Here is a 17020-nt window from a genome sequence, read left to right on the forward strand (position 1 = left end):
AAGGAAGGAATGAGTGCGTGAATGAGAGTGAAGGAGGGAATGAATGAGTGAAGGGAGGAATGAGTGAGTGACACAGGGAGTCAGGGAGGGAGGGAGAAGAGGGAATGAAGAAGTGAACAAGGGAGTGAAAAAAGAAATGGATTTCCACGGCGCGATCCTCGCCCAAAGGCGTTCGTTCATTTATTCATTCATTCGTTCGTGGGTCCCCGCGGGCTCCGGGAGTCACGTCAGAGCCGGCGCCACCCACGCCCGCGGCCGCCCCTCACCCCCCAGTTCTTCGCTCTCAGCCGACTGCGCCTGCGCGGCGCCCACGTGACGGACGAGGTCCCGCCCTGCAGGCCTGGCGCTCGCCCCGCCTGCAGCCTCCCGCCTTCTGCGAGTGAGGCCTCGGCTTCGGCGGCACCAGGTCAGCTGCGAGGCGTGGGCCGGGCGGGGCGGGCCGGGCCGGGTAGCGGGGAGCGCGGGCGCCGGGCTGCGTGCGGGTGGGCGCGGGCAGGGGGCAAGTGAGCGGCGCGGGGCGCGGGGGCGGGCGTGGGCCTGAGGCGCGGGGTCGGCGCCCTGAGGAGAGCTCGCGGCCTGACGTGGCGGGGGTGCGGCCGGCGGGACCCCCAGGCGTGGCGGGCTGGGAGCTGGCGCTCAGCCGCGGGCGGGGTTCCGGGGTCCCTGGCATTCGGGCCGCGGGCCTCCTCGCCCTGGGCAGGCCTGTTGCCTGCGGCCGCTCCCGCGCGGCCTTCCCGGCGGCGACCCTCGGGCGGCGCGGCGCGTCTTGCAACAGGCGGGCGGTTCGGGCCGGCCCGGTCACCTGGCCGACCTCAGACCTCGGGCGGCCCGGCCTCAGTCTCCGCAGCCGGGGGCCTGGCCGTGAGAGCCCAGCCAGCAGCTCGCCCGCTTTCCTGAGGGAAGTCGGCGACCGCGCTGTCAGTGCAAAAACCGCCTGATGGCTAAGCGTCGGCTGCCAGTTCCGTTTTATTGCGTTCCAGGCTGGCCGACCAGAACCGACCTGGGGCCGCAGCGCGGGCGCCTCTGCCTTCTGCCCCTGGTCCTCCCCGCGCCCTTCGCGGGGCCGGGCTGGGCGCAGAGATGCCCAAGTCTGCTCTCTGGGATGTTCGTTCCAGAGCGCGTCCCCTCAGGAAATTGGGACCCCCCCCCAGCCCCGACCCGTTGCCGCAGACCTTAACTTTATGTTGCCAAGCTTGGGGCTCGCTGAAGGCAGACACTGCTGTTTGGGGCCCTTCAAAGACTGAGGGTATGTGCTCGGAAGTGGTGTTGAGTTCAAAATGCCTCTAAAATGCTTTCGACTGTCATTTGTGAGTTCGTAAAAATTCATTTTAATGTCTTTCAGTTTGTACCTACTTGGGACATAAAGCTTCTTTTCTGCTCCCCCTAAAGCTTTGAACAGCTCAGGCCTGAGGGACCTTGCTGATATGACTAGAATTGGGGACTGGGAGAGACTTAATCTAGGGAAGGATTCAGGATAGGGTAACCGTCTGTCAAATGAAAAGGGGGACACGAGGGTGCCACTGAGTGAGCTTTAAGAGCATACTTCATTTGAGGAAAACAGGCATTGGAAAGGAATCACAAAGGATGTGCTACATTTTGACTTTTTTATCTTTAAAAGTGTCAGTTATATAGTTATACTCTGAAATGTCGTTTTTCATCTAAATCAGCAAAGATTAAAAAGAAACACTATTGGTAAGCTAGTGGTCTCTATCAGGTTCTCATACTTTGAATGGTGCGAGAATAAACTGGTACAACCTCTATGGAGGGCAATTTGATAGTGTCCATTAAAATGACACATCCAGTTATACATTAAAATTAAAATGACCTGGAAGTTCTGTATCTAGGAGATTTTCCTCAGATATCTGCTGCGTGTGTGGCATATTTAAATGATTTTCTGTGTACAGCTATTTGCAAAAGCAAACAATTAGAGGAAACCCAGATGTCTCTCACTAGGATTGGTGAAATAAAATGTACTTATTCGTACAGGAGACTATGGAAGAGGTGTGAGGTTGTGCAAAAGCTAGTAAAAATGAAGAAGAAATGTTATAGATTGATAGGTTCACCTGAGATTCTGTGTATCCCTTCTGGAAGAGTATGCAGGGAAGTGGAATAGTAGTTTCCTCTGGGAGAGGATGTGGTTGGGGCATAGATGGGAAGGCAATTGGAGTTTTATAATATCCTTTTTTTGCCTTTTGAATTTGAATCACGTGAAGGTATTACATATTGGAAAATATGTTTGAGAATTTTTTACTAAACATTTCAAACTGACAGGAAAGTATAGGGAATAACAGATCCCTGTCAGGTCTTTTTTTGGCTTGTCTTACATGATTTGTTTTTAAGTAATGAACATTCCCTTTTTCCATCCTGAAGAAAATTATGACTCTGAATTTGGCATTTATCATTCCTATAAACGTGTTTATGCTGTTTTATATTAATACGGTAATACCTATCTATGAACAATATTGGATAATATTGTTAGTGTGTTTCCAAACTTTTTGTAAGTGAAATTGTACCATGCATATTCTGCAGTTTTCTGTTTTCTCTCTGCATGGCTTTGAGATTTTTTTCCACTCTGATGACTACAGCTTGAGTTCTAGTTTGCTTATTTTAACTGTTGCCTAGAGTGTACTGTTGAATCTCTGTGCCATGTTACCTGTTCTCCTGAGGATGTACATTTTGGTGATGGCCAGTGTTACTTTATATATGTGGTCTTAAGTGTTGTTGCACTCTGTGCTGTGCTGCTTCACAGCAGGGAATTGGTTCACTTTTCTTCATACCCCCTCCTCAGCACCTAGCTCAGTTTCTTTTTTTTTTTTATTTTATTTTATTTTTTTTGTTATACTCATCTTCAGATGAAGCTCAGTTTCTTAAATTGTGCTTGATACATGTGCTTTGTCTGCTCAAGGAAGTAGTCCTGTTTCCCAAGATGGCAGAGATACTACTGTGCTCATAGCAGGTAAGGACTCCACTTGGGGGCTCATCATCTGTTGAGGCAGTCAGTCCTCATGGTCACCCCTAGAGAAAGAGGCCCTTGTGGCCATGGTGGTGATGAGGAAGCTGAAGCTTGGATGTATGAGCCAGACGCTCAGAGTCTGTGGTTAGCAAGTGCTACAGCCATCCTTGGGGGCTTTGAGATGTTTGTGAGTTAAAGTCCTGGAATCTCCTTGTGGTAGGTGGATTAGACAAGTTCAAGTGGTGAAGCATTTTTTGTTGTCTTCTTGATACTGTGACAGAGGGAGAAGCAAATGAGCTAGACCTTGACCAATATGCAGTTATGAGAGACAGAAAGGTGTAGGTGGGAGGTTGAAGGTATTCAGAGGATGACAGGTATCCCTTTTAGTTTAAGGACTAGTGATGGAGCAGGGGAGGAAAAACTTGAAGGAGAGTCTCACAGGAGCCTGAGCAGGAGGTAGCAGGAGGTAGCAGGGAGCCAGCACTTGAGAATTCAGGTAGTGCATTCACCGGGGGAGTTTGGGTACCTCCATGGAGCCTGGGGAGGATGAAGCAAGAAGTAGGGAAACTGGTTGGGGCTCATTGCTGAGGTCTGACTCAGAGTGGTGGCCTTGGAGGAGTAGGGGGTGGCTGTCAGATCTAGGCGAGAGGAGAAGGAATCAGAACTAGAGGGTCTTATAGGGCACAAGGGTTAGAAAGGTAAAGAAATAACTGAGATCAAGAGATTTCCAGTGTGAAATAGTAGCTGTACAAATAACAAAAATAGACCAGTTGGAGGGCTACTGGCTGGATTAGGCACTGAGCTGGAGGTGTGATTGGGAATGCAAGCTCTTGGGAAAGAAGAGTGGGCTGGAACAGGGTGTATGGGATGAAAGGAAGAGATCTGAAAAGAGGGAATTGCTGTAGGACAGAGTTTTCAGGTAAGAGAGAATCCTAAACAAGAGGTGGTCAACACGGGATATGCCTCAGCTCTTGCCATCTCTGGGGCTTTGTTGAGAAAGACCAGTCATTGCATTATTTCAGGACAGGGAAAAAAAAAGATAAATAAAAAAGAAAGACCAGTCAGTCCAGGGTGGGGGTTAGGAATAAGCGGGTGGGCAGAGGTCCCAAGTCTATGCCACAGATGGAAGGGGGCAGGCACAAAGGACAATTGAGCGTGTGTGATGGGAAGCAGTTAGAAGGGTCCAGAGCAAACAGGTCCAGGAAGAGGACCTTCTGAACCTTAGTAGTGAGGAGAGAGACCTCTTCTTTTGGGCAAGTTTTATATTAGGATCTTTTTTTTTTTCATTTTTTCTTTTTCTTTTCTTTCTTTATTCCTTCCTTCTGTCATTCTTTCTTCACTTTTTTTGAGACAGAGTCTCTGTTGCCTGGGCTAGAGTTCAGTGGCATCATCATAGCTCACTGTGGCCTCAAGCAATTCTTCTTTCTGCCTCAGCCTCCTGAGTAGTTGGGACTACAGGTGCGCCACCATGCCTAGCTAATTTTTTTCTATTTTTTGTAGAGACAGGGTCTCAGTATGTTGCTCAGGCTGGTCTTGAACTCCTGGCCTCAAGCAATCCTTCCGCCTCAGGCTACTAAAGTGCTGGGATTATGGGCATGAGCCATTGTGCCTAGCATATTTTTCATTTTTTACTTTTTTTGCTTTTTTTAATTTTAATTTTTATTTTATTTTAGCGTATTATGGGAGTACAAGTGTTAAGGTTACATATATTTCCCATGCCCTCCTCCCCCCTCGAGTCAGAGTCATTTTTTACTTTTAAAGATACATGGTCATGGCCGGGTGCGGTGGCTCCCACCTATAATCATAGCACTCTGAGAGGCTGTGGTAGGAGGATAATTTGAGCTCAGAAGTTCAAGATCAGTCTGAGCAAGAACAAGACCCCGTCTCTACTGAAAAAATAGAAATAAATTAGCTGGACAACTAAAAATATATAGAAAAAAATTAGCCGGGCATGGTGGCGCATGCCTGTAGTCCCAGCTATTTGGGAGGCTGAGGCAGGAGGATTGTTTGAGCCCAGGAGTTTGAGGTTGCTGTGAGCTAGACTGACACCATGGCACTCTAGCCTGGGCAGCAGAGTGAGACTCTGTCTCCAAAAAAAAAAAAAAAAAAAAAAAAGATACATTGTCATGTGCCACATACCAACATTTCGATTAACAACCGACCAGACCAGGCGTCCTCAAACTATAGCCTGCCGGCCACATGCGGGTGTTTTTGCCCATTTGTTTTTATACTTCAAAATAAGATATGTACAGTGTGCATAGGAATTTGTTCATAGTAATTGCTTATTTTTTCTGTACTTTTTCTATGTTTAGATACACAGATACTTATCATTGTATTAAAAACTGCCCACAGTATTTAGCTGTGATATTGTGAAATATGTATCTTGTTTTCATCCCATTTCCTGGCATACAACTCCTAAAATCCTTAGAACCTCCAAAGTGATGTCTTTTTGTATGTTGGCCAGCAGCCCCTAGGAAGCTTTAAGAGTGGGACTGGTCACAGGAAATACCAAGGCAATGTTAGAGGGTTGGGACTTTCAGCCCCACCTCCCAGCCTCCAGAGAAGAAAGGGGGGCTGAAGTTAAGTTGATCACCAGTGGTCATGCTTATGTAATGAAGCTTCCATAAAAACCCAAAATGACTGGCTTTGGAGAGCTTCTGGATGGCTGAATATGTGGAGTTTCCTGGAGGGTGGTGCTCTTGAGAGGGCACAGATACTCTCATCCACTTCCCACATGCCTTGCTGTGTGCATTTCTTCATTTGTGATATCCTTTATAATAAACCAGTAAACGTAAGTAACTGTTTTCCTGGGTTCTGTGAGCCACACTAGCAAATTATTTGAACCTAAGGAGGGGGTTATGGGAGCCCAAGTTTGTAGCCAGACAGAGGAAAATGCAAAACAACCTGGGCCTTGCAGTTGGCATTGGAAGTTGGGGGGCAGTCTTGTGGGGCTGAGCCCTCAACCTGCGTGCGATCTGACACTGTCTCCAGGTGTATAGTGTCTGAATTGAATTGGAGGGACACCCAGCTGGTGTCTGGTGCAGAATTGATCACTTCCTTGTTGGTCAGGAAGCCTCCCCCACCCCCATTTGTTCACAGAAGTCTTCTGTGTTGATTGTTATGTGAGAGAAGAGGACAGTTTCTGTTTTTTCCACTCACGAGTATAGTAATGTGCTATATAGGTTTGTAGCCTAGGAGCAATATCATATAGTCTAAGTGTGTAGTAGGCTATAACATCTAGGTTTGTGTAAGTACACTCTATTTCATATGGTAGTTTTAGTTCTAGTAAAGAAAACCAAAAAGTAAACAGTACACGCTATGATTTTTGCATAGTGATGAAATTGGCTAACAATGTATTTCTCTGAACATGTCCTTGTTCTGAGTGATGCATGACTGTAGTAAGTAATTGGAGAAAAAACACATTTTGGGGAGAGCAAAGTGGGGCGACATGAGACAGAGAGGCAGATGTTCATGTCTTGTAGCTGACAGGCTGTGCTGTACCCACAGAATATGCAGCTTGGCCATACCTTGTGGTGCAGGACTGGCCACTCCCTTTCCCTGGGTGGCCAGCTCTCCACAGTGACTTCTGGTTGGTCCATGGCAAAAGTCTATTTACAATAGGTTTGTTTTACCAGTTGGGTTTCTGAGGCTCCCAATGAAATCAGTTTGTATTTTTTGTGCATGCCTACTCAATTATTAGAAGGTAACCTTGAATTGAAAGTATGATGCAGACGAACTTGAATGCATCAGGCCCAGTCCAAGTTACTATGCTTGATTCTCTGAATCTCAGTAAAGGTAGGTCCTAGAAACAACCCTCCCTCCCAGCCGCTACCTCCAGACCCGTGTGTCTGGGTCCCCTGACATTTTTATGCATCCATTCCTGCCAGGAGAAGCCCAATTTTGTTCTCTCTCAATGGGAGAGAGGAAGAGCTCTTGAGAACCCGGTATGTGCTGGTGCTTTATGTTCATTATTTTACCAGTTTTGAACACCTCAATGGAGTGGGTACTTTATCTCCCTTTTTACAGATGAGGGACCGGGGCAGCTCAGGTTGGTCATATTGTAAGTCCATGGTGGAGCTGGGCTTCAACCCGGGTCATTCTATCTCCCAAAACCGTTCCGTTTGACTGTGATGCTGAAGGAGATAAAATGTGATGAAGGATCTTGGGGATGAAGGGATACAGGTCCTCAGGAAGAAGGCCAAATTGGACCAGAAGTGTGAGGAGAGAGGGAGTTAGGGGGCTTGGGATACCAAGCAAAGCACAGGTGAGCTAGTGGGAGGCACAGGAGCATGGAGAGCAGCAGGTGCCACCAGCCCATGCACGTTGGGGGTGCTGTCTGCCTGCTCACTCCTGTCCCCTGTCTTGCCAGTTGACGGGCCGCGGTGGTGAGGGGTATTGTGGCTATCAGGATGGCAGAGGAGCAGGAGTTCACCCAGCTGTGCAAGTTGCCGGCACCGCCCTCCCAGCACTGCATCAACAACACCTACCGCAGCGCGCAACACTCCCAGGCCTTGCTCCGGGGGCTGCTGGCTCTCCGGGACAGTGGGATCCTCTTTGATGTTGTCCTAGTGGTGGAAGGCAGACACATCGAGGCCCATCGCATCCTGCTGGCTGCGTCCTGTGATTACTTCAGGTGAGTTTCCTACACGGAAAATAACACAGGTAATCCTAGCTCCAGTAGTAACAGTGGTGGCATGGGAGGAGGGGATGGGTATATTCACACCTAATGGGTGCAGTGTGCACTGTCTGGGGAATAGACATGCTTGAAGCCCTGACTTGGATGGGGCAAAGACAATATATGTAACCTAAACATTTGTACTTCCGGTAATATGCTGAAATTAAAAAAAAAATTATGGTGATGGCACTGACAGTGGCTGGTCTCCTGCTCACCCAAGAGCCTCCCCCACTGCTGATTGTGGCGACTTGGTCAACAAGCATGAGAGACACAAGAGGTCCTAGAGTTTGTTTTTCTTTCAGCAGTCCTGTCTCTTGGGCATGTTCTCTTTTTTCTTTTAGAAAGATACCATGCTTGGCTTTACTCGTAATGTGTTTTGTAAAATGAGTTTGCTGCTGCAAATATGGTATCTTGTTGTAAAACAGATTTTCTTTCTACATTGCTCTGGCTTCTATCCTCACCCCTAACGTTTTCATTTTGAATATTTTCAAATTTATGGAAAAGTCAAAAGAATAGTATGATGAACACCTGAATACCAGTTGTTAACACATTGCCACATTTGCTTTCTTTCTCTTTATACACACACACCTTTTTTTAGACACTATGACATTTTACCCCTAAGTCTTTCAGCACTCCTCCTTTTCTTGTGCTGCCAGTGGAAGGTTAGAAGGGCCACATGAGCCCTGGTCACTCCTCTGGGACCCCGTGGGTGCTGAAGCCTGAGGCCAGGTGCTTATTTTTGTATATGCATTGTCTGCATAGCTACATGATGTTTAGCATAGCCCCTTCCCTGGGCATTCACATTCTGGCTCACACCTCTTGATCCTCAGGTATTAGCCTTTGGCCTTCCCAGTAGGCTCTGTGGCCCCTGTGGCATTTCTCATGGCCTCCTGTGTGACCCCATCCTAGCACTTGGCACATTAGGAGGAACCAGTGGCTTGTCTGTCTCACCCAGTGGGTTGGAATTTCTCTTTTATCCTCAGTATCTACCACATGGTTGTCACATAGATACTCAAACAATAGCAAATCAGTACATTGTCTCCCCTATTGCATGTACTGCTCTGCACCCCAGGAGGTGGTCTCCCAACCTCATTTCGAATAGGTGGGATGAGGCTTAGAAGGAGTGAGGGCTTCCCATGGCTCCCAGCAGGAGCAGCATGTGACAGAAAGCCCAGGTCATTCCAATCTTGATTCTCTTTGATAATTCTTGTCATCAAGGCTTGGTTGTAATGTACTCACCAGCAAATTGGTATTAACAGATCAACACCTAAGTGGACATATAGGAGTAACATTTATCCGGTGTCGAGAGGGTGGAAGGGGGGAGGAGCAGATGAGTATATACAACGAAACGAGTAAGATGTGCAACGTTTGGGGGATGAACACACTTGAAGCTCTTACTGGAGGGGGGAGAGGGGCATGAGCAATATATGTAACCTTAACACTTGTACCCCCATAATACGCTAAAATAAATTAAAAAAAAAAAAAAAAAGGCTTGGGCCGGGCGTGGTGGCTCACGCCTGTAATCCTAGCACTCTGGGAGGCTGAGGCGGGCGGGTTGCTCAAGATCAGGAGTTCGAAACCAGCCTGAGCAAGAGCGAGACCCTGTCTCTACTATAAATAGAAAGAAATTAATTGGCCAACTAATATATATATAGAAAAAATTAGCCGAGCATGGTGGCACATGCCTGTAGTCCCAGCTACTCAGGAGGCCGAGGCAGGATAATTGCCTGAGCCCAGGAGTTTGAGGTTGCTGTGAGCTAGGCTGATGCCACAGCACTCACTCTAGCCTGTGCAATAAAGCGAGACTCTGTCTCAAAAAAAAAAGGCTTGGTTGTAGTTCTCTCTCTCTCTCTTTCTCTCTCTCTCTCTCTCTCTCTCTCTCTCTCTCTCTCTCTCTCTCTCTCTCTCTCTCTCTCTCTCTCTCTCTCTTTTTTTATGACTTTAGGAACTATTGAGCAAAATATTTCATTATGATTTAAGTGCCTCCTGTCTCCAGAAGGAGTTTATGGAGAATATGACCCAGTAATGGCTTGATGCAGACGTGTCCAGGGCCAGCAGAGTCCTTTCAGTTCACTGGGGGGTTCAGTTGAGGCCTTTAATAAGCTTCATACAGGACAGTGGGCAGGGTGAGGAGCTGAGAGCCACCTGCAGAGGGGCTTAAGGCCTGTGAGGAGAGGCTGGCAGGGGGTTGTGGAGCCTGTGGGACATCCTGGGCACCTCCTCCCAGCCCTTCAGGCCATGCTGACTGTGACTGTCACACCACTCTTCCTGAAAAGGACAGTATGGACACTATTTGAATTATTTTGTGAAGAACAGAAGTTGCTTTTGAGATGTAGGGTTTTACTTCACTTGCAGTGCTCCTTGTAGCTGACGTTGCTGCCCCGGTGTGTGGTGGTACAGAGTTGAGAGCTGCTGCCTGAGACCTTGCATAGTCAGAGTCTCCTGGCACTGAGCCCCTCCAGGAGCCCCCCTTTCCTTGTCTCTTCTCCCACTGATTGCCTGATGTCCTCTTGAGACAAATCCACCGTGGTTCTGACGTGCTCTGGGCCTTTCTCACCTCTGTGCTCTTGCTGTTACTCTCACAGCCTGTGCTGCCTTTCTCTGCCTTTCATACTCTGTGGAATTTCATCTTCCTTCCAGGCCTACCTAAGGTGCTTCTTCCCGTGGAGAGCCTTCCATAATTGTCCCTAACTTTTTCCCAGGTGGAGGGATGGCAGTTTCCTCCCCACAGAATGCTGCTGGTCCCTGGAGGGCATAGAGCTGTCCTGTCCTCTCTTTGGGCAGAGCACTGCTGCAGGAAGCCTCCTTCACTCTTCCTATGCACTCTGTGCATGGTTTAGGAATTGGATGGTCAGACGGAATCTTAGGTCTTCTTTTTTTTTTATTTTTGTTAATACATTTCCACTGCCCATCTCCTAGCAACCTTGGCCCAGCACTTGCCTGCTTACCTCGTAGGCTCTGAGCTGCTTCCTCATCTCTTCCTGGGCTCTTACATTCTGAAGGACCCATGGGCTCTGTTCTTTTTATACACCTCCTTGGATTACCTTGTTCCTCCCTTAGTTTTCATGCCATCCGTGAATTATAAAAGACTACTTTTCTCAACTCAGTGCTTGTGATTTTGAAATTTTGGATACAATTAACGGTTTTATAGAAAAATAAATTGATAGCACTTACCCCCAGAAGAGAGAAAAGGTTATATTCCCCATGAAAGCACAAAGCCCAGATGTTCCTCAGAGTAACTGTGCCTTTTAGAAGCAGATTCCATTGCCATTTCAACTTTTTCAGAGCAGTTTCAGAAAAAGAGGGGAAGATTTCAAAATGTTGTACATTGGTGTCAAAATTGGACAGACAGCCAAAACACAGAAAGAAAACTATAGCTCATTTATGAATGACCATGTGAAAATCCTCAGTGAGACCTTGGCACATGGAGCGCCACCATGCTTAATAGAACTTTCAGTGCAGTAGCTCCCAGCCCAGATGGGTTTTGTTCCTGAAAGAAAAGATTAGTTCCATGCTAGAGAATCTTTATTACAATGCATGGCATTAACCGATCAATAGCAACCTAGCATATGTCTCCGTACATGTATATAGCATATCTGCAGACAGGTGAGCAGGCTCGTGATTACCTTCAGTATCCATTCACATAGTTAAAAAACATTTTGAGGCTGGGCGTGGTGGCTCACGCCTATAATCCTAACACTCTGGGAGGCCAAGGCAGGCAGATCACTCAAGATCAGGAGTTCGAAACCAGCCTGAACAAGAGCGAGACCCTGTCTCTACTAAAAATAGAAAGAAATTAATTGGACAACTAAAAATATATAGAAAAAATTAGCTGGGCACGGTGGCACGTGCCTGTAGTCCCAGCCACTGGGGAGGCTGAGGCAGAAGAATCTCTTGAGCCCAGGAGTTTGAGGTTGCTGTGAGCTAGGCTGATGCCACAGCACTCTAGCCTGGGCAACAGAGTGAGACTCTGACTCAAAAAAAAAAAAGCAAACTTTTTTTTTTTTTTTTTTTTTTTTTGAGACAGAGTCTCGCTTTCTTGCCTAGGCTAGAGTGAGTGCCGTGGCATCAGCCTAGCTCACAGCAACCTCAAACTCCTGGGCTCAAGCGATCCTCCTGCCTCAGCCTCCCGAGTAGCTGGGACTACAGGCACAAGCCACCATGCCCGGCTGATTTTTATATTATATATATTAGTTGGCCAATTAATTTCTTTCTATTTTTATGGTAGAGACGGGGTCTCGCTCAGGCTGGTTTTGAACTCCTGACCTTGAGCAATCCGCCCGCCTCGGCCTCCCAGAGTGCTATGATTACAGGCGTGAGCCACCGCGCCCGGCCAAAAAGCAAACATTTTAAGTAGGTGAAAAGGGACTCCTAATGAAGTATCATTTTATCCTGCCCTCCCATCACATTCCCCAACCCCATAGTAACTAGTTTTTAAATGTTCCCATTCATCTGTTACACTGTTTATCTTTGTAACTATTAGTCCACAATTCTAAACCCCCAAAAGCTCTGAAATTGATTTTTTTTTCTTTTTTCCCCTAAAAACTCTTTTGAAATATGAAATTGAACTTTTTTTTGAGATGAGGTCTCACTCTGTATCCAGGCTGGAGTACAGTGGCACAATTATAGCTTGTGCAGCCTCGAACTCCTGGGCTCAAGCCATCATTCTGCCTCCACCTCTCGAGTAGCTGGGACTCACCACACCTGGCTGAGTTTTGTTTTGTTTTTTTTTTTAGAGATGGGGTCTTACTATGTTGTCTAGGCTAGCCTGGCCTCAAGCCATCCTCCCATCCCAGCCTCCTAAAGTGCTAGGATCACAGGTTTAAGCTACCACACCCAGCCTTAAATTAAACATTAAAAAAAAAAATCAGTTTGGTACAAATTAATTTAACCACAGAGCCTACCCCAAACTGATACAAAGCTAATTATGTTTTTTATTCTACTTAGTGTCGTTATACATTTTGTTTTGGAAATACTAAGGTGTTTGCATATGAGGTTCTGACCCAGGTCCTATGGGTATGACATCCTATATGGCATATGTACAGCATTTCTCACATTGAAACCTGAATTCTGAAACACACTGGTCTTCAAGGGATTGTGCAAGAGATCAGGTGCCTGAACGAGCTGACACTGGAAATTTTTCTTCCCTCCTTCACTTTACATCAGAGGCAGCACACTAATGTGTGATTCTGTCCCTTGTGATATTCCAATGATCACAGCCCTCGTTCTTTGTGTTGCGCCCTCCACTTATTTGGTCAGCCCTCTGCTGCTGGCTGCTGGGTACTTGAGGAACATCTTTTTTTTTTTAATTGTGATTTAAAAAAAACAAAACATAGGTCGGGCGTGGTGTCTCACACCTGTAATCCTGGCACTTTGGGAGGCCTGGGCAGGTGGATCGTTTGTGCTCAGGAGTTCGAGACCAGCCTGAGCAAGAGTGAGACCCCGTCTCTACTAAAAATAGAAAGAAATTAGCTGGACAACTGAAAATATATAGAAAAAATTAGCTGAGCGTGGTGGGGTGTGCCTGTACTCCCAGCTACATGGGAGGTAGAAGGATCGGGAGTTTGAGGTTGCTGTGAGCTAGGCTGACGCCATAGCACTCTAGCTCAGGCAACAGAGTGAGACTCTGTCTCAAAAAAAACACACACACAAAAAAAACCATTACATAAAACTTACCATCTTAACCTTTTTTAACTGTTCAGTTCAATAGTGTTATGTATATTCACATTGTTGTGAAACAAATCTCTGGAACCCAGAACTTTTTCATCTTATAAATCTGGAACTTTTTCATCTTACAGATAGGGAACCCCCAGCAACCACCATTCTACTTTCTGTCTCTATAAATTTGACCACTCTAGGTACCTCTTAAGTAGAATCATGCATCATTTGTCCTTTTGTGACTGGCTTATTTCACTTAGCATAATATCTTTAGGGTTCATCCATGGTGTAGCATGTGACATTTACTTCATTTTTAAGGCTAAATAGTATTCCATTGTATGGAAACACCATATTTAAAAAAATTTTTTTATTTCAGGAAAATATGAGAGTACAAACATTTTGGTTACATTTTATATCTTTGCCCCCCCCCAGCAAGGGTTAGAGGTATGCCCTTCCCCTCCACAGTGTTCACCTCATCTCTCAGTTGTGAGTCTACCCCCCCCAACCTGCTAATCCCTGGAGAACACCACCACCATTTAAGCACCATAGTGTTTATCAGTCAGTACCAATTTGATGGCAAGTACATGTGGAGCCTGTTCTTCTATTCTTGTGATACCTCACTTCAGATAATGGGCTCAAGCTCAAACCAGGAAAATATAAGTGGTTCTAGATCACTGTCGTTTCTTATAATTGAGTAATATTCCATTGTATACATATACCAAATTTTAATAATCCACTTATGAATTAATGGACACTTGGGTTGTTTCCATGTCCTTGCAATAGTGAATTGTGCTGCCATAAACATTCGGGTGCAGATGTCTTTATTATAGAATGTCTTATGCTCTTTTGGGTAGATGCCTAATAATGCTGGATCGAATGGTATTTCTATTTTTAGCTTTTTGAGGTATTTCCAAATTCTTTTCCACAGAGGTTGCACTAATTTGCAGTCCCACCAGCAGTGTAAGAGTGTTACTGTCTCTCCACATCCTCGCCAGCATTTGTCGTTTAGGGATTTTTTTGATAGAGGCCAATCTCACTGGGGTTAAGTGATATCTCATTGTGGTGTTTTTTTTTTTTTTTTTTTGAGACAGAGTCTCGCTTTTGTTGCCTAGGCTAGAGTGAGTGCCATGGCGTCAGCCTAGCTCACAGCAACCTCAATCTCCTGGCTCAAGCAATTCTTCTGCCTCAGCCTCCCAAGTAGCTGGGACTACAGGCATGCGCCACCATGCCTGGCTAATTTTATATATATATATTAGTTAGCCAATTAATTTCTTTCTATTTATAGTAGAGACGGGGTCTCGCTCTTGCTCAGTCTGGTTTTGAACTCCTGACCTCGAGTAATCGGCCCGCCTCGGCCTCCCAGAGAGCTAGGATTACAGGCGTGAGCCACCACGCCCAGCCTCATTGTGGTTTTGATTTGCATTTCTCTAATGATTAGAGATGTTGAGCATTTTTTAATATGTTTGCTGGCTATTATTCTATCTTCTTTTGGAAAAGATTCTGTTCATTTTCATTGCCCATTTATTGATGAGGTTGTTTGATTTTTTTTTCTTATTGATTCTTTTAAGTTCTAGATAGATTCTTGTTATTAGACCTTTATCAGATGTGTAAAGAGCAAATATTTTCTCCCATTCTGTAGGTTGTCTATTGGCTCTAATGATAGTTTCCTTGGCTGTGCAGAAGCTTTTTAATTTGATCAGATCCTATTTGTTTATTTTTGTTGTTGTGGAGGTACACCATATTTTGTCTATCCATTGATGGACACTTAAGTTGCTTCTGCCTCTTGGCTATTGTGAATAATGCTGCTATACACATGGGTGTACAAATATCTCTTTGAGACTCTGCTTTCAAATTCTTTTGGTTGTATACCCTGAGGTTGGAATGCTGAATCAGATAGTAATTCTATTTTTAATTTTTGAGGAACCACCATAGTAATTGCACCATTTTACATTCCTACCAACAGCACACAAGGGTTATAGTTTCTCCACATCCTCACCAACACTTGTTAGTTTCTGTTTTTTTAATAGTAGCCATCCTAATGGGTATGAGGTGTAAATATCTTCTTAAAATTTTTCCTCTTTAAAGTTTTTATTTTGATGTAATTTCTATTTTTTATTATTTTTTTATTTCAGCATATTATGGGGGTACAAATGTTTAGGTTATGTGTGTTGCCTTTCCTCCCCCTCCGCCCCTTGATGTAATTTCTGAATTATTGAAAAGTAGTAAGCATACAATAAAAAATTAAACATCTATGTTTGGCCAGGCTCAAGGTCAGGAGTTCGAAACCAGCCTGAGCAAGACCAAGACCCCCGTCTCTACTATAAATAGAAAGAAATTAATTGGCCAACTGATATATATAGAAAAAATTAGCTGGGCATGGTGGCGCATGCCTGTAGGCTGAGCTACTCTGGAGGCTGAAGTGGGAGGATCACTTGAGCCCAGAGGATTGCTTGGGCCTAGGAGTTGGAGGTTACAGTGAGCTGTGATCATGCCACTGCACTCCAGTCTGGGCAACAGAGTGAAACCCTGTCTCTTAAAACAAAAAAAAATATGAGTGCAGCCTTTACAAAGAATGAGGCAGCCCTGTGTACATTGGCATGGATCAGTTTCTAAGCCATATCCTTAAGTAAAAACAACGTAAGATGCAGAATATGACTGCCCTGGGGTAGTGCTGCCCTGGGGAGGGGAACTGACTGATGGCTGGGATTAGAGAGGAGGGGACTTTGACCACCACCTTCTATATATTTTAAATCTAGTGCTGTGTTTATTTATTACTTAATCAAAAAATAAATAAAATGTGAAAATAGCCACACTTATCATCTAAGTGTTGCTGACATATTTAACACATGTACTGCCACACTAGAAAAAAAATTTTTCCTGGGACCATAGTGTTTTATTATGAAAATAGAATAAAAACTTTGAAAACAAAACAATCCTTTCTAATTTAATTAAAAATTTGTTACATCATCCATAAAAAGTAATATAAAAACTTGAAAATTAGTAATGTGAAAACTTTAATAGTTCATAAGGGTAAAGTGTTTTTCTTGACTTGTCAGGCTTAAGTATAATTTAAAGGTAAACATAAACAGAAAAATGAAATTGATTGACTTCTATTCATTTAATCCACGTTTTTAGAACTAAATTGTCAATAGGTAAAGGGACATGTGAGTTATATATGCTTCACAAGGCCCCAGACTCAAAACTAGCATATGTTAAATACAACTCACATAGCAGTCAATGTGTTAAATTTTTAGCTCCAGCCTCCAGCCTCTTACCTCCGAATACCTCATCAGCATCTCTACTTGGATGTCCCACAGACGTCTCACACTAACCGTACCAACTGTACCAGGAGAGGACTCATGACTATCCTGTTCCTCCCAGGTTCCCCCCATTAGTAGAAAGTCCCTATCTGCATAACAGCTCCACCCAGCAGAGAGCCAGAATCCTCCTAGGCCCTGCTAGTGTCGGTCTGTCAGCAGGTTCTTTTTTTTTTTTTTTTTTTTGAGACAGAGTCTCACTTTGTTGCCCAGGCTAGAGTGAGTGCTGTGGCATCAGCCTAGCTCACAGCAACCTCAATCTCCTGGGCTTAAGTGATCCTACTGCCTCAGCCTCCCGAGTAGCTGGGACTACAGGCATGCGCCACCATGCCCGGCTAATTTTTTGTATATATATTTTTAGTTGATCAATTAATTTCTTTTTATTTTTAGTAGAGACAGGGTCTCACTCAGGCTGGT

The 17020-nt window shown here is 45.2% G+C and overlaps 1 protein-coding gene across 2 annotated transcripts in view; it reads left to right on the forward strand.

Annotated features, from left to right (window-relative positions):
- Window positions 1-288: 288 nt before the first annotated feature.
- The window catches only part of KLHL22 (kelch like family member 22), a 41386-nt gene continuing 24654 nt past the window's right edge, over window positions 289-17020 (forward strand). The window contains exons 1-2 of one of the 2 annotated variants that reach the window (XM_012776629.3): window positions 289-406; window positions 7323-7586. In XM_012776629.3, the coding sequence (XP_012632083.1) occupies window positions 7363-7586 (224 nt within the window). In that variant the 5' untranslated portion in view covers window positions 289-406; window positions 7323-7362. Of the gene's footprint in view, window positions 407-2934; window positions 2957-7322; window positions 7587-17020 lie in introns of those variants that run through there. The other variant, XM_075996775.1, reaches the window with a different exon arrangement.

The sequence above is a fragment of the Microcebus murinus genome, chromosome 22 (assembly GCF_040939455.1).
Source record: "Microcebus murinus isolate Inina chromosome 22, M.murinus_Inina_mat1.0, whole genome shotgun sequence".
NCBI classification, from domain to species: domain Eukaryota; kingdom Metazoa; phylum Chordata; class Mammalia; order Primates; family Cheirogaleidae; genus Microcebus; species Microcebus murinus.